The sequence below is a fragment of the Chelonia mydas genome, chromosome 20 (assembly GCF_015237465.2).
Source record: "Chelonia mydas isolate rCheMyd1 chromosome 20, rCheMyd1.pri.v2, whole genome shotgun sequence".
NCBI classification, from domain to species: domain Eukaryota; kingdom Metazoa; phylum Chordata; order Testudines; family Cheloniidae; genus Chelonia; species Chelonia mydas.
The window spans coordinates 17,343,963-17,371,017 of NC_051260.2; the positions used below are offsets into that span (position 1 = coordinate 17,343,963).

Consider the following 27,055-nt stretch of genomic DNA (forward strand, 5'->3'; position numbering starts at 1 on the left):
CGCCCGGCCTGGGGCAACTGGGCTGGGCAGGGATGGCTGCGGGTGCGCGAGACCTCAGCCGCCAGCAACTCAGCTCCAAACTGGCTGGAACCCAGGAGATGCCACTGCCCCTGCTAGGGGGCGCTGTGCTGCAGGGAGAGGGGCGGGGTTCAGCCAGCAGGGGGCGCTGTCGCCAGGCAGGTTCAGCGCCGGGATACTTGCTCCGGGGTCCTGGCCATATGCCAGCCAGGTACCAGGATACTCCTGGGAACACAAGAAGGAAGTTTTGCATCGTTCCATTAAATAATCTTAGGCCTTTGCCGACAGCTGCCGAAGCCAGGAAGTGGGTGAGCCCACCTGGCCTGCAATTAGCAGGTGTTGCTCACGTCTGGACAGCTCCCACAATGCCCTGGGCTCTGCCCGAGAATGGCTGCAGTCCACAGCCAGGATGCGCCCTCTGGCCCCACCCCGCCCCAGAGGTGGCTGCATCTTACTGCTGGGGGCGACCTCCGTGCAGCTTGCTTTTTGGCCCTTACCTACTTGTCCCACCCCGGAGTGGTTGGAGCGAGTGGTGTGTGCGGTCAGGTCCCTGAGGGCCTCGGGCTGTGTTTGGCTGAGAGCCCAGGAGCTGTAACCTGGCCTTGAGCAGGTTTTCCCCGTGTGCTGGGTGTGGGAGTATTTGCCACCCCACGGGGCCAGTGCATCCTGCTGCCTGGGGGTTCAATCCAGTGCCAGGGCCTATGGCGCACAGGGCGGGGCCGTGCCGCGGACATCACTATTAGCAACTGGGAACATGGCACGTTCCCCTGCTGGAGCTGAGATGAGTCGAAAGGGTGGCGAGGCGACTCAGGACAAGGAAGTAGTGATGCCTGGTGGTTAAAGCAGGGGTAGGTGAGATCCAGGACTCCTGGATTCTCTCCCTTCTCTGGGAGGGGAGTGGGGTCTGGTGGCTTAGAGCAGAGGGGGGCTGGGAGCCAGGACTCCTGGGTTCTAGCCCTGTCTCTGGGAGGAAGTGTTCGGGGACTGCTACCTTCAGGTCTGTACTGTAGCCCCTGGCTTGGGGTGGGGCTGGGGGAGTCAGATTCCAGCCTGAAAGGAGCAAAGGGGCAGCCTGCGGGGCTCACATACCCAGTGCTGAAATGCAGCTACCTCTGGGATGGAGCCCAGCTCCCGCATCGCCGTCCTTGACCCAGCCAGGGCCATGCCCTCCACCTGAGGCCCAAATGCAAATCTCCCCAGGGAAGAGCCCCTCCTGGCTCCCCAAGCCCTGCACTGGCTCCGACCTCTGACGCTGTGGTCCTTGCCGGAGCCGGTGACAACCCAGGGAGGGGAGAGCAGCCCCAACACTGCCTGGGGACCCCACTGGGATGCTGAAGGGATGCTGGGCAATCAACGGGGTTATGACAAGAACAGACAGGGCTGTCTGTGGGGGAAGGATCAGGCCCAGGGCTGGTGGGGGGAGGATCAGGCCCCAGGGCTGCAAGGGGGCGGCCCAGAGACCGACAGGTGCTGGATCCTGCCGCCCATTCCTGGTGCAGGGGCAGGTGCTTGAGCCTCAGCCCTGATCACCAACCCCCAGGACCTGGCCATGACTGGGAGGGGGAAGGTCCCCTGGGGCAGACAAGACCCAGACCCCACATCCGGGAGGGGCCCAGATCCTGGTTACCTGGGGCCAGGTGACAGCAGGGCCTTGACGTCAGGGAAAGTGGCTGGCCCATCCCACCCTGTTGCAATATGTATTAAAGTAAAAGGTGTGGTGCCCAGCCAGCCACCGCCATCCCCTGCCTCCAAGGAGCGGGGCAGCAGGGACCTGCCCAGGGAAAGGGAGGGAAGCAGGAAATTTGTGGGGAGGGTGTGTGACTTTGTCGTCAGACACCTTGTGCAATCCTCCCCCCGCACCCAGGGCGTGTGGAATAAATTGTGCCAGGATGGGGACGGGACAGGAGAAAGAGACGAGCAGGGCTCAGACGGGCGGCACCGCACGGCCCACAGGTGAGCGGGAGATGCTGGGAGGACAGTGAAGGAAAGAGGTGGGGGAGAGAGAGAGAAATGGCTAGAAAGAACGGAAAGAGAAAAGAAAACGGTTAACGGATGAATGTGAAAGAGAAAAAGAAAGAAAGAGAGAAAGAAAGAAAGAAAGAAAGAAAGAAAGAAAGAAAGAAAGAAAGAAGCGAGCTGTATGAAAGGAAGGAAGAACCATTAGAAAGAAAGCGGGTTACAAGGACAAATGAGGAAGGCGGCTGTAGAGAGAGCTTTCAGAGTAACAGCTGTGTTAGTCTGTATTTGCAAAAAGAAAAGGAGGACTTGTGGCACCTTAGAGACTAACCTACACCCACCCCCAGAGGGGCATTGCTGGCACATGATGGCATAGATCACATTGGTGGCTGTGCAGATGAACAAGCCTAACATCAGCCACACTATCAGGGGCTCGTTCACCTGCACATCCACCAATGTGATAGATGCCATCATGTGCCAGCAATGCCCCTCTGCCATGTACATTGGTCAAACTGGACAGTCTCTACGTAAAAGAATAAATGGATAAATATACAAATCAGATGTCAAGAATTATAACATTCATAAACCAGTCGGAGAACACTTCAATCTCTCTGGTCACGCGATTACAGACATGAAAGTTGCTATATTACAACAAAAAAACTTCAAATCCAGACTCCAGCGAGAAACTGTTGAATTGGAATTCATTTGCAAATTGGATACAATTAACTTAGGCTTGAATAGAGACTGGGAGTGACTAAGTCATTATGCAAGGTAACCTATTTCCCCTTGTTTTTTCCTACCCCACCACCCCCAGACATTCTTGTTAAACCCTGGATTTGTGCTGGAAATGGCCCACCTTGATTATCATACACATTGTAAGGAGAGTGATCACTTTAGATAAGCTAAAAGAAAAGGAGTACTTGTGGCACCTTAGAGACTAACCAATTTATTTGAGCATGAGCTTTCGTGAGCTACAGCTCACTTTGTAGCTCACGAAAGCTCATGCTCAAATAAATTGGTTAGTCTCTAAGGTGCCACAAGTACTCCTTTTCTTTTTGCGAATACAGACTAACACGGCTGTTACTCTGAAACCTTTAGATAAGCTATTACCAGCAGGAGAGTGGGTTTGTGTGGGGGGATGTGTGTGTGAGAAAACCTGGATTTGTGCTGGAAATGGCCCAACTTGATTATCATACACATTGTAAGGCGAATGATCACTTTAGATAAGCTATTACCAGCAGGAGAGTGGGGTGGGAGGAGGTATTTTTTCATGCTTTGTGTGTATATAAAAAGATCTTCTACACTTTCCACAGTATGCATCCGATGAAGTGAGCTGTAGCTCACGAAAGCTTATGCTCAAATAAATTGGTTAGTCTCTAAGGTGCCACAAGTCCTCCTTTTCTTTTTGTAGAGAGAGCGAAAGGTAGAGCAGGAAAGCAGCTCCTGAGAGCCACGAGGGGGTGATGAGAAGGGTAAGAGATATTGCAACAGAAATTAGAGGCAAATCTCACTCTCTCTCTCTCTCGCTGTGAAGGGGTAGGATGAAAAGCCCGGCCCTCACGCACACTGAGCCGGAGGAATTGCTGGGCCCAGCCAGCGCGGTGGAAACCCAACGGGTCAGGAGCAAACCCCCACGCACTCCTGGGCTCTTGGGTTCTGTTCAGTCGCTCTGTGTGCAGTGCTCCCTGGTTTTAACCCTGGCCCTCCCACGCTGCCAGTCGCCCCACAAGCACTGGGTGGGTCAGGGCCTTGTTGCTGGGGGCGGGGAGAGGGGGCATCTAACCAACAAGCCCATGTGGATCCCCTGAGGTGAGTCGCCTTGGATCTGCAATTCTGAATGGGAAGGTGCTTGGAGGGAGAGTCCCTGCTGTGGGGCGTCTGCAGAGACCAGGCAGATGGCTTCGGGGGCGGGGGGTGTCTCATGGGAACTATCCTTCCGGGGGGGCTGTGGGATGAAGTTAGAGTAGCTCCCGGGGCAAGCTGGGCTCACTGAGGTCTGGCTGAAGAAGGGTTAGGTTTGAATTGCACACTGGCTGTTTTTTGGTACTGTTTGTGATTCCTTCCCTGCACACGGCTCACGGCCCCGGCCAGCTTCAAACGGGACTTGGAAAAGGGCTCAGTATTGCCTATATTACAGTAGTCACCAGCTGAAATCAGGGCCCCATCGTGCCGGGCGTGGCCCAGACCCTGACCAAGATCAGGGCCTGTGACGAAGCGGAACTGTTCTTAATGTTTCCTCTGAATAGTGTGGGGGTGCCTCAGTTTCCCCTAGGCAGTTCTTAAGTATCTAGGGCGTGGGGTAAGGGTGTATGATCATTGCAGAGCCCTAGAGGGCAGGTGTGTGCAGGGGTCTGGACACAGAGAATGGCCGACACCCTGTTTCCTGGCCACTGATGGCCTGGGCCCTTCCCCCCTGCAAGGTGAGAGCTAAAGGGTTGGAGAACAAAGGAACCAGGTGACCTCCTGGCCCGGGAAAGGGACAAAGCCCAGAGGAGGAGGGGCTGGAGAGTTTTTCAGTTTGGGGCTGGCTGGGGACGTGGAGTGAAGTGCAGACGTGGTTGTCCAGCTCACTGCCCCCCAAAATGGACCCGGCTGAGGGGTCCTGTTCTCTGCACCTACAAGCTCTGTGTTAGACCATGTTCCTGTGGTCTAATAAACCACGTATGTTACTGGCTGGCTGAGAGTCACGTCTGACTGCGGAGTTGGGGGGCAGGACCCTCTGACTTCCCCTGGACCCCGCCTGGATGGACTCGCTATGGGAAGCGCACGGAGGGGCAGAGGAGGCTGAATGCACCGAGGTCAGACCCAGGAAGGTGGAAGCCGGGTGAGCTGTGTATCCTGAAGACAGGCTTCTCGCAGAAAGGAGACTGCCCCAGAGTCCTGACTGGTTTCATAGGGAGCAGTTCCAGAGCTTCGCCCGGGGACGCCGTGACAATTGGTGGCAGAGGTGGGATGTACTGCACCCCATGGATGGCGCTTCCTGCAGTAAGTGACGGGGGAAGCAGTAAAATGAAGGGGGATTGACGAGGACCAGGCATGCTGAAGGCTCAGAGAGGAGCGGTTTCGGGGGGCGGTTAACCCCTGGGAGTGTATGACCAGCGAGAAGGACTGTGCAGTAATGCGGTTCCCCTGGGGACTGCGGTGAGCAGTCTCAGGGGCGGAGGAGCCTGCGGCTTGGCTCTGGGAGAGAGAAGGACTTTTGCAGGAACAGGGTGCCCCGGGGGATTGCAGCGAGCGGTCCCAGGGGCCGAGGAGTCCGCAGTTCGACCCTGGCAAAGAGGTGGTGACCTGGAGAAGGGCTGGCACACTAGGGGTTCTCCCTAGAAACCGTGGGGAGCTGAGAGCACACAGGCCTGTGAGTCCACAACAACTTGGGAGGAACGGAGTGATGGCCTGTCACCGTCTCCTTAAGAAGGACATTGTAACCCTGTGCAGGAAGAAGGGGTTGAGCATTGGAAAGTTCACCAAAGCACAGTTCATCCTGCAGCTGGAGGAGGATGACTGCTCTAAGGAACAGATTCTTGACCCAGATGGGGCTACAGCAGGATCTGGGAGCAGCTGGAGTGGTAGCCAGGCATCCCCAAGACTCCTGTCCCCGACCAGACGGGGGTCTTCACGATCGGGTTCCCCATCCGGGGATCGGAGACGGACGGGATTGGAGCTGAGTCCGAGAGAGCAAGAGGACTGTGAGAGACAGCGAGAGCCCGGGAAAGAGCTGCAGAAGCAGCAGCAGCATGAACTGGCGGTGGGGGAGCGGAGAGGCATAGGGGACACCCCAGGGGTGAGTGGGGATAGACCCCGGGGTGCCAGTTCCTCAGGGAACCTCGAGACTAAATTGCTGCCCCTGGTTAAGGAGGGGGGGATGTGGATGCCCACCTCACTGCCTTTGAGCAGGCTGGAGATTTGAACCAGGGGGACCCTGCGGAAAAACCCCGGTGTCTAGCTCCCTTGCTGGGTCCCAAGGCCATAGACTCCGTCAGCCAGGTGGGTGGGGAGGTGGACAGGCTCCCACTCCTGACCCCGACCTATATGTCTGTGTGGAGTTTTCTGGGGCCAGGCCCCTCGGACCCCCAGTGGGAGCGGAAGGTGATGGTCAGTGGGGAGACATTCCTGGGGTGGCGAGATTCTGGGACAGAGAGAACTGTTGTCAAGCCCCTGGTGGTGCAGCCTCAGATGCTGAGGGGCTGTGTGAGCTGGGTGAGGGTGTGACGAAGCGGGACTGTTCTTAATGTTTCCTCTGAATAGTGTGGGGGTGCCTCAGTTTCCCCTATGTAGTTCTTAAGTATCTAGGTGGTAGGATAAGGGTGTATGATCACTGCAGAGCCCTAGAGGGCAGGTGTGTGCAGGGGTCTGGACACAGAGAATGGCCGACACCCTGTTTCCTGGCCACTGATGGCCTGGGCCCTTCCCCCCTGCAAGGTGAGAGCTAAAGGGTTGGAGAACAAAGGAATCAGGTGACCTCCTGGCCCCGGGAAAGGAACAAAGCCCAGAGGAGGAGGGGCTGGAGAGAGTTTCAGTTTGGGGCTGGCTGAGACATGGAGTGAAGTGCAGACGTGGTTGTCCAGCTCACTGCCCCCCAAAATGGACCCAGCTGAGGGGTCCTGTTCTCTGCACCTACAAGCTCTGGGTTAGACCATGTTCCTGTCGTCTAATAAACCTCTGTTTTACTGGCTGGCTGAGAGTCACGTCTGACTGCGGAGTTGGGGGGCAGGACCCTCTGGCTTCCCCAGGACCCCGCCTGGGCGGACTCGCTGTGGGAAGCACATGGAGGGGCAGAAGATGCTGAATGCTCCGAGGTCAGACCCAGGAAGGTGGAAGCCGGGTGAGCTGTGTGTCCTGAAGACAGGCTTCTCCCAGAAAGGCGACTGCCCCAGAGTCCTGCCTGGCTTCATGGGGACCTGTTCCAGAGCATCGCCCAGGGACTCCGTGACAGAGGGTCCCAGGGATGAAGCCCCTCACCCTGGGTATGGCCCAGATCCCTGTGCAGACCCAGGAGGGGTCGGGCTGGCTGGCCGTTGGGGTGCTCCAGGACACCAGCTGCGAGACCCTGTTGTGGGATGACTGTGTCTCTTTGGGACAGGATCCAGGCCCTGCTCCTGTAATGGCCAAGGGTTTGAATTTGAATCCAGGGAACCTATCGGTGGAGAGGGAAATGGTCAGTGAAAATGCAGGTGACCTGGCTGGCAGTGGGGAAGAGCCGCTAGGCTCAGGCTACCTGCCTGCCTGTAACCAGACCCCTGGCACTGGGTGAGACAGAGAGATGCTCCCTGCACCCTTGCACACCGGAGAGGGGGCCCACGCTGGCTCTGATGCAGTGAGGAAAGCAGGGAGCTCGTGCCTACCCCCACTGGGACAGCAAGGGCAGGGCTGAGCACAGTGGGAGCTGAGACCCCAGCTGAGTGCAGGGAGACACAGGCAGGGCAGGGGAGCTGTGGGGAGTGGCAAGGTGTTGGTAAGGAAAGTCTGGATGAGCCTAGGCAGCCTTGTGAGCCGATGGCTTTGTCTAGTCAGCAGGGCGGGAAGGCGAGGAGAGTGGAAGATGAGTGTCCCTGGACCTTACCTGTTACCTGGGTGGAGAAGTGTGAGAGTGAAGGAAACAGTGCTCGTGTCTGTCAGGGATATTGACTTGCGTATGGAGGGAGCTACCCTGATCTCCAAGCAGTTGTCTGTGACCAGCCTTGTGTGCTGGGACAAGGGGAAAGAGATCCCAAGCTGTGGGTCTGGGAACGGAGAAAGTGTGTCCGGCTCTTCTTTGTCTGTGGAGCAGACAGAAGGGGCCTTGCAGCCTGTGATGGTTGAGGGTCGTGCAGTTGTCTCAGAGCTGGTTCTGGATTCAGCTAAAGCCCAGGAAGGGAAGGGCCCTAAGTTTGTGTCTGCTCGGGAGAATGGCCCTGTAACTAGGTCGCATCCAGTTAGGGTCTATGTAAAATCCCAGAGACCAGACAATTCTGGTGCTTGTATTTTGCCTGTTGCTAGTGTGTTGTTGGAAAGGGTGCAGCAACTCTGTCTAATCAGGGTGAGATCCTAGCCAGGGCACAAGGAGAGCAGGAAGGTGTGTGATCGTGTTACCTACTGAGGGTGTGGAAACCTGTAGCAAGAAGGAAAAGATTCCTGAACTTGTGTGTGTGGCAAAGGGAAGGAGAATGCTTCTGACCTTTTATCTAGGAAGTCTGTGAGTTTGCCTGAAAGGGGATTGTGTAGGAATCCGCCTGATGGGCCAGAGGTGATTCTGGATGTAAGGGAGACCCAGAAAGAGTCTGTTGTTGCTCAGGAAAGTGTTCCTCTAGAGCAAGCCCTAGGTGAAGAGGGTAAGAGCAGAATTTCTTCCCCTCTTCCCCCCTGCAAGGTGAGAGCTAAAGGGTTGGAGAACAAAGGAATCCGGTGCCCTCCTGGCCTGGGAAAGGGACAAAGCCCAGAGGAGGAGGGGCTGGAGAGTTTTTCAGTTTGGGGCTGACTGGGGACATGGAGTGAAGGGCAGACGTGGTTGTCTGGCTCATTGCCCCTCAAAATGGACCCGGCTGAGGGGTCCTGTTCTCTGCGCCTACAAGCTCTGTGTTAGACCACGTTCCTGTCGTCTAATAAACCTTCTGTTTTACTGGCTGGCTGAGAGTCACGTCTGACTGTGGAGTTGGGGGGCAGGACCCTCTGGCTTCCCCAGGACCCCGCCTGGGCGGACTCACTGTGGGAAGCACACGGAGGGGCAGAGGATGCTGAATGCTCCAAGGTTAGACCCAGGAAGGTGGAAGCTGTGTGAGCTTCTTGCCCTGCAGACAGTCTGCTCCCAGAGAGGAGACTTCACCCGAGTCCTGCCTGGTTTCGTAGGGAGCAGTTCCAGAGCATCGCCCGGGGACTCCGTGACAGGGCCCCATTGTGCCGGGCGCAGCCCAGACCCTGACTGAGATCAGGGCCCCGAGGCTGCACATACACAGAGTGAGAGACAATCCTGGCCCCAAAGATCTGACAGTCTAACTGCACCAGGGGTGGGGGAAAACTGAGGCACAGAGCATGGCAATGACTCATGCCAGGTGCCACAGGGACACAGAGGCAGGAACTGAACTCTGGTCTCCTGAGTCCCAGCCCAGCCCTTCCACTCGCACATCCTCACATTCCCATCTGGTACATTTGTGACATGACTCTGCATTGAGGCTTGCACGGAAAACCGGAAAATCCTGTTGCCGAGTCTGAAGCCTCGCTGGGAGTTTTAGCTGCCGGCCACATTCCTGCTCCCCTGATGGCCCGAGCTGGGGCTGACTCATGAGCGTAACGCTCGGGGTGACCAGATAACAAGGGTGCAAAATCGGGACACTTTTTTTCGGGGGGAGGGGTGTTCGGGAATAGTTGCGTATAGAAGCCAAAGCCCCTAATACTGGATGGTCCCAATCATAGCGGGACAGCCAGTCACCCTAGTAATGCTGCACACGCCTGTCAGGGCTTCCAGGATCGGGCCCAGTCTCTAGCCCGCTCCCTGCGGCTTGGTTTGATGGGGCTGAATGTAACTGATATGAACCCCCCCTCCCCCACCTCTGGTCCTGTCCTAGCAGGGCTTTAACGAGCCCCAGAGATGGGGCCCCTGACCCTTCTGAGGGACGATTCCCCAGCTATCAGGGAGAAGCAGGGTCCCTGGCCCTTCCCTCAAAGAGACGATCAATTCCCTGGCTGGATCCTTTCCCCTTCCCTGTTAGGGTGCAGCAGGCCCCGGTCCTTCCCAGGGGTGCAGGGGGAATCACATTTTCAGGTTATTAGTCAGCCGAAATGTGCTCTAACCAGATTCCCCCCAGCCCTGCATTCTTTGTCCCACGTCCTTTCGCTCAGCTCAGATGACCTGGCTCCAGCTTCCGCTGTCACCTTTGCTCCCATCAGCCCACGCCCCACGGCTCATTCCAGTCTCCTCCCTCCCCCCCCCCCCGCATAGGTGAGGGGGTAGAGAGCTCAGTGGTTAGAGCACTGGGCTGGCCCTGGGTTCAGTTTCCTGTTGGACTGTGGGCGAGCCACAGAGCCGCTTTGGGGCCCCTGTGTGAAATGGAGGAATAGTCCACCCCCCAAGGGCCACCTGGTAAGTACCTGCCATTAGTGACTCTACGGTATTGAGCCCACCACAGGCGATAAGAGCCATTGGTGCTTTCCATCCATGGAATTCAAAGCACTTCACAGAGGCAGGACCATCCTCCCACCCCTTTTACAGAGAGGGGAAACTGAGGCATGGAGCGAGGGAGGAATTTGCACAAGGTAATAGAAACCCTGACTGTGCTCTGACCACTAGACCCCACTCACCTCCCGGAGCTATGGATAGAACCCAGGAGTCCTGGCTCCCAACCCCCCGCTCTAACCTCTAGACCCCACTCCCGTCCCAGAGCTGGGGGTAGCCCACTGCTCTCAGCAGCCTGCCATAGCTGCCTTCCTGGCAGTAAAGCAAATGTCGACTCCTGTCTGTTACTCCTAAATGCCGACCCCTCTGCTGCTAATGGCTCCCTGCGTGAATGCCTCTAAACAGATCTCACCCCCTGCAATCCTGCCATCCCGCCCCTGCCCTTGCTTCCCAGCAGGAAAGGGAAGAGGCTTTCTAAACTCGGGAAGCTGGTGCGTGGAGCTGGGCACTCCCAGAGCTCTAGAAAGATTTTTACTGCTCCGGTTCCTGGCTGTGGAACAGCTGCTCAGCAGCCAACACCCCAGGCAATCAGAGCAGCCTGTTATCAACAGCGTCCCTTTATCGCAAGTGTGATACCTGGCAGGGTAGCTCCCTTATCCCGGTTTATAGCTGGGGAAGTGACACCCCAAGGACAAGCTTTGCCTGTGTAGCTGGCCCAGGACCCGAACCTGCCCCTCGCTGGGGCTCTGTGACATGGAGCGAGAGTGAGCTCCTTGGGGTGGCGGCTGTCTCTGGCCGTGTGTCTGTGCAATGCAACCGGGGCCTTGATGCCAGCCTGGGCCTCACCCTGCCCTCAGGGGCCTTCTCTCCGCAGTCCCCTCACTGTCCTTTAGCACCATCTCCCCATCCGAGCACCAGGGCCACCTCCTCCCCTCTGCAGCGCCCTCCTCGTGTCTGGGTTGGGGTAACTCTCCCCTGGTTCATGTCTCTCAGCTGGAGGGCGGCGGTTCTTCCCCCAAACCCTGCCCCTACCCTGTCCCTGCTCCTGCCCCTGCTCCTGCATAGCCCAGGCCTGACAATCTCACCCAGATCCCCGTGTCCAGCCCATAGCTCATGGTGGATCTAGAGCAAAGCTTTGAGATCGAGATACAGCGCCTGAGGGAGGGGAAAACACCCCGGGCCTGGCCCTGGCCCTGGCCCATCACCCGTCCTGATCAAAACCTGCCCCTTAGTCCAGTCCCAACGGGTTGTGCCCAGCAGCCAGCGCTGGGTCTGGGGGATTAACTGAGCTGGGATAAATGGACCCTAAGAGCCAGAGGTGTTAACACGACCCTGGAACCCTCCAACATTAAACCAAGGGGGGTGGGGTTTTGACTCTGCTCAGCACATGGCAAACCCACCAGCAAAGAGCCTTGGAGCCTTTTATTAACAATACCGAAAAGCTGATGGGGGGGAGCGGGGGCGAGGGGTGGTTAAAGCATTTGAAATGTAGAGTATTAAGTAAGGTTTTCATTTGAACAACAGCCCTGGGTCCCTGGGCCCCCAGTGGGGAGGGGTTTAAAGCCCCGCTCTTGGATGTTCTGGGGTGGTATTAAAGCCGGCGATAACTGGCCTGGTTGGGGGACAGAGACGGGCTGAGCGGGGCTGGAGCAGGTGTTGCTGCGGTTCCTAGATGACAAAATCAGAGAAACACATGCCAGGGGGGAAGAAAGAACAGGAACCGCAGTGTTCATTGTCTTTGAAGTTAACTTTTCCTTGTCACCTCATTATTGGATAAACACAAGCCTGGCCCACGGGCTGGGCAGCCGTGCCAAGATCTAGCAAACACAGACTTGTGTCAGGCTGCTTTGGGTGGTGCTTTATCTGACTCTTTGTGGTCACGGGCTCACCGCAATTTTGCAAAATCGCTATCAAACAAGACCCTTAGCAACCCAAAGGCCCAAGGCGAGCAGTGGGAAAGGGGAGCTAGAAGGTGTGGAAGGAAAAGGCCACCCGAGGGGTGGGAAGGGCTCATATGCCAGGTGGTGGTTGGGATCCAGCTTAGAGATGGAGGTGTCCTCTGGGTCGCCCGCTCTGGCCTGCTCTGCTCAGCACATCTCTTGGGATCAGGACAGTGAAGGTCCAATGGTGAGACCCCCAGGCGGGCCGGGGGCAGAGCAGCCCGTCCTCCCATGACTTTGGCCACACCTTAGGCCTCATTTTCAGCCCACCAATTTTGGCCCATTGAGTTCTGGTCCCGTGCTGCCCTCGTTTCCCAGGCCTGGTTTTAACAGTCTGGGCGTTACGTCAGGAGGCCTTTGGCTTTCGACTGACGGTGGCACCGGGGGGAGGGATAGCTCAGTGGTTTGAGCATTGCCCTGCTAAACCCAGGGTTGTGAGTTCAATCCTTGAGGGGGCCATTTAGGGATCTGGGCCAAAAATTGGGGTTTGGTCTTGCTTTGAGCAGGGGGTTGGACTAGGTACGTCCTGAGGTCCCTTCTAGGATTCCAGGCACCAGCAATGCAAGCAGGGACTCACCCTGCCCAGCGTTCCAAGCGGGTGCGTGGGGCGGCAGTTCCTCCGGCCGTGGTGGCAAATCGGCAGCAGCTTCTTCTTTCTGCCGTCCGCAGTGGCAGTTTTTTCACTGCTTGGGGCGGCAAAACCTGTAGAGCTGGCCCTGGGGACAGTACCAACGTGCCCCTGCCCCCACTGGAAATCCCTCACCTGCCGTCTTGGCTGTGTGGCCCACGCTCACGGTTCCTAGCTGAGGCCTGCCCCCCGCCTCCAACAGTGGCCAATGCCCGACACTTGAGAGGAAGGGCAGAGAGGGAAAGAACCTGGCATGGCCTCGGCCCACTGTGCCAACCTGCAAGGAAGGAGGGGAGGAAAAGGGAATTTGGTCCCCCTCAGCCGTGCGCCAGTCTCTCCCTTGCTCAACCAGGAAGCATGAGCCGCAATTGCCCTTATCTCGGTCTGTGTGATCACACTTGAGGGCCTTAAAACTCATCCAGACTCTTGGAGAGAGTCTCCAAGCTCTGCTGGCTGGTGGGAGCTTCTCTCTATAAAATGGGAATGGCTCCTACCTCCCTTACAAGAGTAAATAGGCTAATCACTGCCAGGGGCTCAGAGGGGTTGGAAAGTCTGATGATCAAAGGTTAATTAGCCAGCCGCTTTGGTTCCTAGGTAACCGGCCCAGTTTTCAATGGTTCTAGCCCATGTTGTTCAATGAAAGAAGATCAGTCAGGCTCCTTTTTCTAAAGGTTGTGAAGTTAACAAACAAAAATAAAGAACTAGAGAAGTTCCTGGAGGACAAGTCCATCAATGGCTACCAGCCAGGATGGGCAGGGACGGTGTTTCTAGCCTCTGTTTGCCAGAAGCTGGGAATGGGCGACAGGGGATGGATCACTGGATGATTCCCTGTTCTCATTCCCTCTGGGGCCCCTGGCATTGGCCACTGTCGGAAGACAGGGCACTGGGCTAGACGGACCTTTGATCTGACCCAGTCTGGCTGTTCTGATGTTCGTAAATAGAAATAGAATCTGCCACTGGCAGCACGAAACTAAACAATGCCGCCAACAAATCAGCAAGGCGGCGGCCAAAGTAGATTGGACTCCAGTAATCTAATTAGCACCACAGCGAATCGGTCCATGCAGGTCCTGAAAAGGAATCCACAGTGGTGCACGTCCCGTTGGGTAGATAAACCCCAGCAACAGATTGTTACCGAGCCTCAGAGCGGGTTGGACGGTTTCGTACTGAAACCGCCTTCTGGGGTATCACACACATTGTAAGGAGAGTGATCACTTTAGATCAGCGATTACCGGCAGGAGAGTGGGGTGGGGGGAGGCATTTTTTCATGCATTGTATGTATAAAAAGATCTTCTACACTTTCCACAGTATGCATCCGATGAAGTGAGCTGTAGCTCACGAAAGCTTCTGCTCAAATAAATTGGTTAGTCTCTAAGGTGCCACAAGTCCTCCTGTTCTCCTGGGGTAGTGTCTAAGCTATAACATCAAAGCCGCTCGGTCTGCGTCCCCCAGCAGGAGGACACGGCACGCGGACCTTGACAGATGGCATGCTCTTATCGGGCCACTGAGACACCTTTACAAGAAGATGTTTAGTTTCCAACCTGGGTCATAGCAAAACTCTTTGGAAAGTTGCATTGTGTAGGGGAACAGTTCAAGGCCCCGTTTCAGATCCAGATCACTCCCCCCCCCCCCCCCAATCACTGAGCTGGGGGACAATTTCTGCCCCAGCCCAGATCTAATGATCAGTTTGAGCCTGAGCATGTGAGCAAGCGTCAGCGGCCAGGCCTCTGGGCAGGATTCCTGGACCGCCTCAGGGCACGGCCCAGCCGGTCTGGTGCTCCAGCCCCAGCGGCGGCTGCTCTGCTGCGTCAGGGGATGGTGGCAAATAAAAACCCAACCCAGAGCACCGTGGTGCATCATGCACAACTCCTGCCGAGCAACCGGCTGAGCCCCTCAATGGGGGTTGTTCTCAAAGTACAGAGCCGCGTGGGTCATTTCGCTCCGATTCGGGGATGGGCTCAGAGCCCCTGGAAGGTCACAGAAGGCGGGAGAACGACAGGGAGGAAGGACTGATCCTGCAGAGGTCCCACAGAAAACACATGGCAGCATCTGCCAAGGGTGGGTCCAGGAAACACCTCTGCCCTTGTCTTCACGTGACCCCCCTCCCCACACCGCTGGCGAGCCGGGCTCCGGCTTGGGGAACCAGAGACATGGGAATTTTTCGCTTCTTGGCTCATGTAAAACGATATTGCCCAGGCTGGCTGAGTAACTGCCTGATCAGAGACTTGGGTCGGTTCATTGCGCCGTGGGCCACATGCGGCTGCTGATCCGCGTGGCAGAGGCACCCACTGGTTCCTTGGTCGTGCGCACAGCCACCGGGCCCTTTCCTTCCTGGTGCCCTCAGCGCATTTCAGCTTCCTGCAGGTTGTCACTTACCGGCCACCCCAAGCTGGGACGCCAGGGGAAACTGACACCCAGTAGGCCATTGCTGTTCCCACATTGGACGAACCCAGTGCCGGGGGGTGCAGCTCCCACACTTCTCGTGGCCCCTTTTCCCCATTGTTTGGTTCTGTGATTGCTTTTCTTGCAAATTATCCTGGGTTATTTTATTAGTAGTATTTATTAGGTGTATCACGGTAGCGCCCTGGAGCCCCAGCCATGGCCCAGGCCCCATTGTGCTAGGTGCTGTATGTTGTTTATTAGGCATGTTACGGGACCTGCTGCACAGAGAAATACCGCGGTAAGGGGAGGGGGGAGGAAATTGCGGGGGGCAGAGCTAAAGGGCGAAAGCGTTTCCCCTCCTCCCCAGCTCGGCCAGGGGCTCGGGCTTTGGTTCCGCTCAGGTCGTGGCGCAGGGCAGGCAGGACCTTTGACACAGCCCTGGCTCTCGGGCGCCTGGGAGAGAGGCTGTGGGAGCTAGTGGTTACAGGACACCTGCCCTGGGCTTAGCTCCAGGCGGGAGTCAGCTTAGAGCAGGATGGGGCCAGGGAGTCCAACGGGGCGGCGCTAGCTGGTCTTCCTGTCTGCCGGCTGTGGTGCTGCCATGTCCCCTTTGCAGCACCTGCTCTGGAGCACCCAGGGTCTCCTGACCCCTACGGGGCCCAGGCTGAGCCACTGGGAGGGCGGACGCTGGGCCTGATCCTGCAGGCGCATTCCCCTCTGCATTCCCCTGCAGCCCAGGGCCTGGCCTGTGCCCAGGCACTGCCCCCGGTGGACTCAGCCATAAGAAAGAAAAACTCGTGAGCGTCACTAGACCCGGAAACCCACAGACCCACCTCGATGCATCCCCTTCTCCCGATGCATCCCAGGAGGTGCCATGTACCTGGGCACCAGCCCGCTCAGCCATCCCCTCCATTGCCCAGTGGCCCCAGCTCACCAGAGGCCCAGCAGCCAACGCCAGCTATGGGGAGAGCGGGGAATGAGCCAACCTACAGCCAGCGGGGACCCAGCCCCCAACCTGGACAGGCCTGGCCCTTTCCTGTCACCCCCTTTTCCCAGCTCCTGACCCCCAAATTCCTTGTTCCCTGGCAAGTCTGACTGGAGGCCCCCTCTTTGCTGTGGGGAGGTAAATCGATTTCCTCCTACACACCTGCTTGGTAGGAAGGGGGCAGAGTGGGTGGGGCACTGGAGGGGGAGCCAGGACTCCTGGGGTCTCTCCGTGGCTCTGGGAGGGGAGTGGTGTCTAGTGGTTAGAGCAGGGGGACCTGGGAGCCAGGACTCCTGGGTTGTGTCCCCAGCTTTGCACTGCCCTGCTGTGTGACCGTGGCCTGTTTACTGTCTCTGGTTCCTGTCCCCACGCTTGTCTATTTAGACTGTCTCTCATTGTATCTGTGCAGCGCCTGGCACGACGGGGCCCGGATCTTGGTTGCGGCCTTTCAGTGCTACCATCCTAGTGACATGATAAATAACTCTAATAATTTCCAGGGGGGTTCAGCCCTGTGACCTCAAGTCCACAGCACAAGCCTCTCCGGATTGTGCTAAAGCAGCAGCTCTGTTAGCAAGTGGCAGTAGTGGGCTGTTATCCTGTGTGCAGAGCAGCCACTAGAGGGGAAATCTCTGTCCATCCCCCCAACAGCTGAGTAGCGGAGTCAAATCTGCAGTGCCTTGATCCTCACACACACACACACACACACACACACACCCCGTGGGAGGCAGGGCATCACACACAGGTGGAAACTGAGGCACAGAGTACCCAGGAATGCCATGGCAGAGCAGGGACTTGCCTCCGGTCTTCCAAGTGCTAAGCTAGAGCCCCAACCACAGGCCCATCCTTCCTCTGTCCGCACAGCACTTTACACCCAACGTACACAATGGCCTTGCGGGGGACAGGTTCATGGGGCTGTGAACTTCTTCCCCCCAGGATCCTCTGCTGGGCTGGGACTCCCACGGGCTCCCGGCTCTGGCAGCTCCCCTTGGCACCAGCTCTTACAGCCAGTTTGCGCTGGAACAGCACTGCTGCCAAAGGCATCCATCGCTCCTGGAGGAAATACCGCAGGGCCCCAGGAATGCTGCCCTGCAGCCGGCGGGGAGGGGCCAGTGGGAGAGGCAGAGACTCTCCTTGTTTGCCTTCCCCTGCCCCGAGAAGATCTCTACTTCCAGGCTGCCTCGGGCAGGCTAGCTAGCTGCCACTTTGCATACCCGTGGCATACAGGAGCCATCCCAACTGGGCTGCTAGCTAAACAGACACAGAGAAGGGAAGAAGAAAAGGAGGACTTGTGGCACCTCAGAGACTAACCAATTTATTTGAGCAGAAGCTTTCGTGAGCTACAGCTCACTTCATCGGATGCATACTGTGGAAAATACAGAAGACGTTTTTATACACACAAACCATGAAAAAATGGGTGATTATCACTACAAAAGGTTTTCTCTCTCTCCACCCCACTCTCCTGCTGGTAATAGCTTATGTAAAGTGATCACTCTCCTTACAATGTGTATGATAATCAAGGTGGGCCATTTCCAGCACAAATCCAGGGTTTAACAAGAATGTCTGGGGGGGGGGGTAAGGAAAAAACAAGGGGAAATAGGTAACCTTGCATAATGACTTAGCCACTCCCAGTCTCTATTCAAGCCTAAGTTAATTGTATCCAATTTGCAAATGAATTTCAATTCAGCAGTCTCTCGCTGGAGTCTGGTTTTGAAGTTTTTCTGTTGTAATATCGCAACTTTCATGTCTGTAATCGCATGACCAGAGATATTGAAGTGTTCTCCGACTGGTTTATGAATGTTCTAATTCTTGACATCTGATTTGTGTCCGTTTATTCTTTTACGTAGAGACTGTCCAGTTTGACCAATGTACATGGCAGAGGGGCATTGCTGGCACATGATGGCATAGATCACATTGGTGGATGTGCAGGCGAACGAGCCTCTGATAGTGTGGCCGATGTTATTAGGCCCTGTGATGGTGTCCCCTGAATAGATATGTGGGCACAGTTGGCAACGGGCTTTGTTGCAAGGATAGGTTCCTGGGTTAGTGGTTTTGTTGTGTGGTATGTGGTTGCTGGTGAGTGTTCGCTTCAGGTTGGGGGGCTGTCTGTAGGCAAGGACTGGCCTGTCTCCCAAGATTTGTGAGAGTGTTCCTGAAGGATGACCCAACACAGCTCACGAAAGCTTATGCGCAAATAAATTGGTTAGTCTCTAAGGTGCCACAAGTCCTCCTTTTCTTTTTGCAAATACAGACTAACAGGGCTATTACTCAGAGAAGGGAAGGGACTTACACCTGCTCACCTAGTTAGTGAACAGCAGAGCTAGGGAGAGAACCCAGGAGTCCAGGCTCCCAGCCCCTCCTGCTCTAACTGCTAGACCCCACTCCCCTCCCAGAGCTGGGAGAAAACCGAGACATCCTGGATCCCACCTCCCAACTTCTCCCCACTGCCTTGATCCTGTTGCATTCCCAAGCAACTTTGGGGAGACAGAAGATTAAATACATCAGCCAACAGGCTTCAGCTGCAGAGCGGCCCGGCAAGCGCTGGCCACTCCCCACCCCCCCGAGCTGTTTACACTTGGCTGAGGTGTCCTGGTGCTAATCTTCACTCCAGGCTCCCCGTGATTGCTCTGGGCACAGGCCCAGAAGCTGCTGGACTCACCAGGCCAAGCGTGGCCCTGCCACTCCCAGATCTCTCGCAATCTGAGAATCAAAGTTCCAGGATGCTGGGGCCGGCTGGAGGCAGCGGGTTCGGGGGGGGGGGGGGGTGACTCATGGAGCTGCCAGAGGAGGGGGGCTGGCTGCAAAGAGCTGCCTGTCCAGGGGCGCATGGGGCTGGCTGGTTTGGTCTCACAATATCCCGGCTTGGTCTCTCCCAGCTCCTGTGTCCCAGGGACCAGGAGCCTCCCCACCCCCCGGGGTGTTTTCCAGCCCCTGGCGTGTGCGGAGTATGAGTTGGTGTTGGTCACTGTGGGAGAGACAGGAAACGCTGCTCACCGGCCACCGATGGAGCAGCCTGTGTGCGCAACAGCCAAATGGCAACACCGCACGGCAGTTTATGGGGGGTGTTGGGGGACATAATGGACGGACGGTGTCTCCTGCTGCAGTTGCAAAAGGGCTTTAGGGAAGGAAAACGGAATGAGGCAGGTGTTAGCCGCGTAAGGCAGGTAGAAGGGCCAGAGGACCTTGTTTCTAATGTCTCACCCACTTAGAATTAAGCTGCCAATTCAGAGGGGAGAGCGCCCCCTACTGAACCCCCACCCCACTCCCTGCAGCACAGCGCCCCCTAGTGCCAGGCTGGGGCATTGGGGTCAGTACTGACTGCCAGGGGAGAGAGCCCCCTACTGAGCCCCCTGGTCCCTGCAGCACAGCGCCCCCTAGTGCCAGGCTGGGGCATTGGGGTCAGTACTGACTGCCAGGGGAGAGAGCCCCCTACTGAGCCCCTGGTCCCTGCAGCACAGCGCCCCCTAGTGCCAGGCTGGGGCATTGGGGTCAGTACTGACTGCCAGGGGAGAGAGCCCCCTACTGAGCCCCCTGGTCCCTGCAGCACAGCGCCCCCTAGTGCCAGGCTGGGGCACTGGGGGCAGCTGACTGAGCGGCATGCACCCTGTCCCCTGCAGCACACGGCGGTCTTCCATCCAAGAGCAGACCCGCCTGGCAGATGGTCACAGCCCCAGGAGGCTGGGCTTGCTCCCTGTGCCTCCTGGCTGCTCTCGCTCTAATGCAGCTGGGGCCTCCCTCTCTCTAGGTCTGCGCTGGAACGAAGCAGAAGAGGCACCGACTCTGCCCCGCTGAGGCTGCCCCGTCCTTGAGAACTCTGCCAGCATGGGGGCTGGCTTCCTGCGCAAGCTGCTCTTGGTCTGTTTCTCCTCCTTCCTCTTCCTGTTGGTTGTCATCATCCACCAGGACGCCCCTGGGACCCTGCAGCTGGGGCTCCTGGGCGCACTCCGGGGTGAGCCTGTCTCTGCAGAGCAGCTCCAGGGCAGCCCCACCTTCCAGTGGCGAGGCACAGAGGAGGAGAGAGCTGGGGACTCCAAGCCTGTGCCCGTGCCCAGCCGCCCGCCAGCGACCACCAGGCACCCGCTGCAGGTCGTCTACCCCTACAGCTACCGCTTCCTCCTGAACGAGCCGGACAAGTGCCGGGAGCGGGCGCCCTTCCTGGTGCTGCTGGTGGTGACGGAGCCCAAGGACATCACGGTGAGGAACGCCATCCGCCAGACCTGGGGCAATGAGAGCGCCGTGCCCGGGGTCTCCATGGTGCGGATCTTCCTGACCGGGGTCCACCCGCGCTACGGCTCCCCGCTGCAGCGGCTGCTGGAGGAGGAGAGCGCCCTGCATCGCGACATCATCCAGCAGGACTTCCTGGACACCTACAACAACCTGACCCTCAAGACGCTGATGGGCATGGAGTGGGTGAGCAGGCACTGCCCCAATGCCAGCTACGTGATGAAGGCCGACAGCGACATCTTCCTCAACGTGGGCTTCCTCGTCCGGCAGCTGCTGCAGCCCCAGCTGCCGCCCAAGAAGGACTTCATGACGGGGTACATCTACAGGAACACGGGGCCGCTGCGGAGCAAGGCGTACAAATGGTACGTGCCCCGGGAGGTGTACCCCAACGACACCTACCCGCCCTACTGCAGCGGCGCTGGCTACGTGCTCTCTGGAGACCTTGCCAAGAAGGTGTACGGGGCGGCCCAGACCCTCCGGGCCATCAACATGGAGGATGCGTTCCTGGGGATCTGTTTGTACAAACTGGGCATCAGCGTGACCAACAGCCCCTGGGGCCTCTTCAATGTCGTCTGGCTGGAGTACGAGAAGTGCCGGTTCTCCAAGCTGGTGCTGGTGCATCAGTACGGGCCCACGGACCTGCTGAGGGTCTGGCCGGACTTCCAGGGCGGGAACAAGACCTGCCCCAGCTAGAGGGATGGGGAAGGAGCCAGGACGTGTGCAGGAATGCACGGGCAGGGACGCAGGCTTGCGCATGGTGCCTTGCCCAGACTGACACCCCAGTGTGTGCACACACACGCCGCTGTGTACACCCCCCCAGTGTCAACACACACACACACACACACACTGCGTACAACCCAATGCACACACACACCCCCGTGTATATACCCCCAATGTACACACACACACATGCACACACGCTACTGTGTACACCCTCCCCAATGTACACACACACAACACACCAGGGTATACACCCTCATATACACCCCCCACAGCTCTACACCTCACTCAGCAACTGTACATCTGGCACACATACATCACACCACCATCCACCTTGCTCATGCTCCCTGACCGCCATCCACCCCCACCCCACCCCAGCGGCCTAACCTCAGACACTTTGGCCAGAAACTCTGGCACTTGGGCAATTGCTCAGGCCTCTTCGGCTGCATAATCTCAGGGCTCTCAGCTGGACCCCAGCGAATAACCCCCTCCCCCCCCCCCCCCCCCGCCATGCTGCTCCCCCCCGCCAGCACTGCACACGGGAGTGCCTTATCCTGAAATGTCTCTATGCCTTTGCCCAGACAACAAGCAGCGCCCCCCCCTTCCCCCGTGGCTACCAGGGGACACAGGGTTCCCATGCTCAAGGCCTGGCTTTATTGCCGGGCTAGTTCAGGCTTTGTATTAAATTATAGATCGCTATATTTGTAATAAACGGGCTGGCTAAGGGCCAGCCGGACTGCGTCCTCCAGCCGCTTCATTTCTCTTCCTTGCCAATTTCCCCTGCTCCTGGCTGGTTCCTTCTGAAAGCATGGTTAATGCGATCCCTGGCCCCCGCTGCTGCTCGGGCTTCTGAAGCCTTCGTTGGCAGGGCCTGAGCACCCCTGGGTGGGTGAATCCGGCCCTTCCTGTGCTATGGAAAACCCAGAAGGGGACTGGGGCTCCAGCTGGGATGAGTCAGTGGAGTGCTGGACACCGCAGGTGGCTGACCTAGGGCTTTCGCCAGGGAGGAGCAGCTGCAGCCAACCCCAGGTGGTGTGGAGGTGTAAGGGGCCAACTGCAGCGGGGGGCCTGGAGGAATGGGGGTGGGCGGGGGAGGCTCTTTGCTGCAAAGCCAGATGCTGCAACAAACAGTCCCTGCAATAGAAAAACAGGGCCTGGCATGCTGCCAGCTGCTAGTGACCGTCCACAATTGCAGGCCTGGGCGTTACACACATGCACACCGGTTGGCTGGTCTGGGCAGAAATGTTCCCTTATTTGACTGGGCCGAGTCCACCCACTGAGCAACCTACTGGGCCCCAATGGAGACAGCAAATACTCTGGAGGCGACAAATACCGAGATGTTGTTGCAACTCATGTTGAAAGTGGCACCTGCAGCCGTTTAATTGGGCTGGAGCCAGAGGTGGGCCCAAGGTACCCGGAGAACCCTCCAGCAATCCCCTTTGTGTCTAGGTAAGAGTTGGGTGTTTAAAAAGGGGGCGTGCGAGCAGGGGCCTGGTGACAATGCAGTACCCGACAGGTGCCAGCGAGCGGCATCTGTTCCGTCCTGGTCCCTGCCCCCCAGCCGGGCGATGCATCCACGTCCCGTTGAGCTAGCAAGCTGCCGACCCCCCGGTACAGGCCGGGAGGGGCCATCACAGGGCCTAATCACATCAGCCACACTATCAGAGGCTCGTTCACCTGCACATCCACCAATGTGATCTATGCCATCATGTGTCAGCAATGCCCCTCTGCCATGTACATTGGTCAAACTGGACAGACTCTACGTAAAAGAATAAACGGACACAAATCAGATGTCAAGAATTAGAACATTCATAAACCAGTCGGAGAACACTTCAGTCTCTCTGGTCACGCGATTACAGACATGAAAGTTGCGATATTACAACAGAAAAACTTCAAATCCAGATTCCAGCGAAAGACTGCTGAATTGGAATTCATTTGCAAATTGGATACAGTTAACTTAGGCTTGAATAGAGACTGGGAGTGGCTAAGTCATTATGCATGGTAACCTATTTCCCCTTGTTTTTTCCTACCCGCTCCACCCCCTTCCTCAGACGTTCTTGTTAAACCCTGGATTTGTGCTGGAAATGGTCCATCTTGATTATCATACACATTGTAAGGAGAGTGATCACTTTAGATAAGCTATTACCAGCAGGAGAGTGGGGTGGAGAGAGAGAAAACCTTTTGTAGTGATAATCACCCATTTTTTCATGGTTTGTGTGTATAAAAACGTCTTCTGTATTTTCCACAGTATGCATCCGATGAAGTGAGCTGTAGCTCACGAAAGCTTATGCGCAAATAAATTGGTTAGTCTCTAAGGTGCCACAAGTCCTCCTTTTCTTTTTGCAAATACAGACTAACAGGGCTATTACTCAGAGAAGGGAAGGGACTTACCCCTGCTCACCTAGTTAGTGAACAGCAGAGCTAGGGAGAGAACCCAGGAGTCCTGGCTCCCAGCCCCTCCTGCTCTAACTGCTAGACCCCACTCCCCTCCCAGAGCTGGGAGAAAACCGAGACATCCTGGATCCCACCTCCCAACTTCTCCCCACTGCCTTGATCCTGTTGCATTCCCAAGCAACTTTGGGGAGACAGAAGATTAAATACATCAGCCAACAGGCTTCAGCTGCAGAGCGGCCCGGCAAGCGCTGGCCACTCCCCACCCCCCCGAGCTGTTTACACTTGGCTGAGGTGTCCTGGTGCTAATCTTCACTCCAGGCTCCCCGTGATTGCTCTGGGCACAGGCCCAGAAGCTGCTGGACTCACCAGGCCAAGCGTGGCCCTGCCACTCCCAGATCTCTCGCAATCTGAGAATCAAAGTTCCAGGATGCTGGGGCCGGCTGGAGGCAGCGGGTTCGGGGGGGGGGGGGTGACTCATGGAGCTGCCAGAGGAGGGGGGCTGGCTGCAAAGAGCTGCCTGTCCAGGGGCGCATGGGGCTGGCTGGTTTGGTCTCACAATATCCCGGCTTGGTCTCTCCCAGCTCCTGTGTCCCAGGGACCAGGAGCCGCCCCACCCCCCGGGGTGTTTTCCAGCCCCTGGCGTGTGCGGAGTATGAGTTGGTGTTGGTCACTGTGGGAGAGACAGGAAACGCTGCTCACCGGCCACCGATGGAGCAGCCTGTGTGCGCAACAGCCAAATGGCAACACCGCACGGCAGTTTATGGGGGGTGTTGGGGGACATAATGGACGGACGGTGTCTCCTGCTGCAGTTGCAAAGGGGCTTTAGGGAAGGAAAATGGAATGAGGCAGGTGTTAGCCGCGTAAGGCAGGTAGAAGGGCCAGAGGACCTTGTTTCTAATGTCTCACCCACTTAGAATTAAGCTGCCAATTTAGAGGGGAGAGCGCCCCCTACTGAACCCCCACCCCACTCCCTGCAGCACAGCGCCCCCTAGTGCCAGGCTGGGGCATTGGGGTCAGTAGTGACTGCCAGGGGAGAGAGCCCCCTACTGAGCCCCCTGGTCCCTGCAGCACAGCGCCCCCTAGTGCCAGGCTGGGGCATTGGGGTCAGTACTGACTGCCAGGGGAGAGAGCCCCCTACTGAGCCCCCTGGTCCCTGCAGCACAGCGCCCCCTAGTGCCAGGCTGGGGCACTGGGGGCAGCTGACTGAGCGGCATGCACCCTGTCCCCTGCAGCACACGGCGGTCTTCCATCCAAGAGCAGACCCGCCTGGCAGATGGTCACAGCCCCAGGAGGCTGGGCTTGCTCCCTGTGCCTCCTGGCTGCTCTCGCTCTAATGCAGCTGGGGCCTCCCTCTCTCTAGGTCTGCGCTGGAACGAAGCAGAAGAGGCACCGACTCTGCCCCGCTGAGGCTGCCCCGTCCTTGAGAACTCTGCCAGCATGGGGGCTGGCTTCCTGCGCAAGCTGCTCTTGGTCTGTTTCTCCTCCTTCCTCTTCCTGTTGGTTGTCATCATCCACCAGGACGCCCCTGGGACCCTGCAGCTGGGGCTCCTGGGCGCACTCCGGGGTGAGCCTGTCTCTGCAGAGCAGCTCCAGGGCAGCCCCACCTTCCAGTGGCGAGGCACAGAGGAGGAGAGAGCTGGGGACTCCAAGCCTGTGCCCGTGCCCAGCCGCCCGCCAGCGACCACCAGGCACCCGCTGCAGGTCGTCTACCCCTACAGCTACCGCTTCCTCCTGAACGAGCCGGACAAGTGCCGGGAGCGGGCGCCCTTCCTGGTGCTGCTGGTGGTGACGGAGCCCAAGGACATCACGGTGAGGAACGCCATCCGCCAGACCTGGGGCAATGAGAGCGCCGTGCCCGGGGTCTCCATGGTGCGGATCTTCCTGACCGGGGTCCACCCGCGCTACGGCTCCCCGCTGCAGCAGCTGCTGGAGGAGGAGAGCGCCCTGCATCGTGACATCATCCAGCAGGACTTCCTGGACACCTACAACAACCTGACCCTCAAGACGCTGATGGGCATGGAGTGGGTGAGCAGGCACTGCCCCAATGCCAGCTACGTGATGAAGGCCGACAGCGACGTCTTCCTCAACGTGGGCTTCCTCGTCCGGCAGCTGCTGCAGCCCCAGCTGCCGCCCAAGAAGGACTTCATGACGGGGTACATCTACAGGAACACGGGGCCGCTGCGGAGCAAGGCGTACAAATGGTACGTGCCCCGGGAGGTGTACCCCAACGACACCTACCCCCCCTACTGCGGCGGCCCTGGCTACGTGCTCTCTGGAGACCTTGCCAAGAAGGTGTACGGGGCGGCCCAGACCCTCCGGGCCATCAACATGGAGGATGCGTTCCTGGGGATCTGTTTGTACAAACTGGGCATCAGCGTGACCAACAGCCCCTGGGGCCTCTTCAATGTCGTCTGGCTGGAGTACGAGAAGTGCCGGTTCTCCAAGCTGGTGCTGGTGCATCACTACGGGCCCACGGCCCTCCTGAGGGTCTGGCCGGACTTCCAGGGCGGGAACAAGACCTGCCCCAGCTAGAGGGATGGGGAAGGAGCCGGGACGTGTGCAGGAATGCACGGGCAGGGACGCAGGCTTGCGCATGGTGCCTTGCCCAGACTGACACCCCAGTGTGTGCACACACACGCCGCTGTGTACACCCCCCCAGTGTCAACACACACACACACACACACTGCGTACACCCCAATGCACACACACACACCCGTGTATATACCCCCAATGTACACACACACACACGCACACATGCTACTGTGTACACCCTCCCCAATGTACACACACACAACACACCAGGGTATACACCCTCATATACACCCCCCACAGCTCTACACCTCACTCAGCAACCGTACATCTGGCACACATACATCACACCACCATCCACCTTGCTCATTCTCCCTGACCGCCATCCACCCCCACCCCACCCCAGCGGCCTAACCTCAGACACTTTGGCCAGAAACTCTGGCACTTGGGCAATTGCTCAGGCCTCTTCGGCTGCATAATCTCAGGGCTCTCAGCTGGACCCCAGCGAATAAGCCCCCCCCCCGCCATGCTGCACCCCCCTGCCAGCACTGCACACGGGAGTGCCTTATCCTGAAATGTCTCTATGCCTTTGCCCAGACAACGAGCAGCGCCCCCCCCTTCCCCCGTGGCTACCAGGGGACACAGGGTTCCCATGCTCAAGGCCTGGCTTTATTGCCGGGCTAGTTCAGGCTTTGTATTAAATTATAGATCGCTATATTTGTAATAAACGGGCTGGCTAAGGGCCAGCCGGACTGCGTCCTCCAGCCACTTCATTTCTCTTCCTTGCCAATTTCCCCTGCTCCTGGCTGGTTCCTTCTGAAAGCATGGTTAATGCGATCCCTGCCCCCCGCTGCTGCTCGGGCTTCTGAAGCCTTCGTTGGCAGGGCCTGAGCACCCCTGGGTGGGTGAATCCGGCCCTTCCTGTGCTATGGAAAACCCAGAAGGGGACTGGGGCTCCAGCTGGGATGAGTCAGTGGAGTGCTGGACACCGCAGGTGGCTGACCTAGGGCTTTCGCCAGGGAGGAGCAGCTGCAGCCAACCCCAGGTGGTGTGGAGGTGTAAGGGGCCAACTGCAGCGGGGGGCCTGGAGGAATGGGGGTGGGCGGGGGAGGCTCTTTGCTGCAAAGCCAGATGCTGCGACAAACAGTCCCTGCAATAGAAAAACAGGGCCTGGCATGCTGCCAGCTGCTAGTGACCGT

At 57.7% G+C, this 27,055-nt stretch overlaps 2 protein-coding genes across 2 annotated transcripts; both read left to right on the plus strand.

The window, feature by feature from the left end:
* Positions 1 to 1,585: 1,585 nt before the first annotated feature.
* On the plus strand, positions 1,586 to 21,395 carry LOC119564813 (beta-1,3-galactosyltransferase 2-like). The gene is made up of 2 exons (XM_037888052.2): positions 1,586 to 1,971; positions 19,735 to 21,395. Exon 2 carries the CDS (start codon positions 19,812 to 19,814, stop codon positions 20,904 to 20,906), a length of 1,095 nt encoding a protein of 364 aa, XP_037743980.1. The 5' UTR covers positions 1,586 to 1,971; positions 19,735 to 19,811; the 3' UTR covers positions 20,907 to 21,395.
* A 3,296-nt stretch (positions 21,396 to 24,691) lies between these two features.
* On the plus strand, positions 24,692 to 26,097 carry LOC102938962 (beta-1,3-galactosyltransferase 2). The gene has a single exon (XM_007055885.4). The coding sequence runs from the start codon at positions 24,765 to 24,767 to the stop codon at positions 25,857 to 25,859; it is 1,095 nt and encodes a 364-aa protein (XP_007055947.2). The 5' UTR covers positions 24,692 to 24,764; the 3' UTR covers positions 25,860 to 26,097.
* Positions 26,098 to 27,055: the final 958 nt, after the last annotated feature.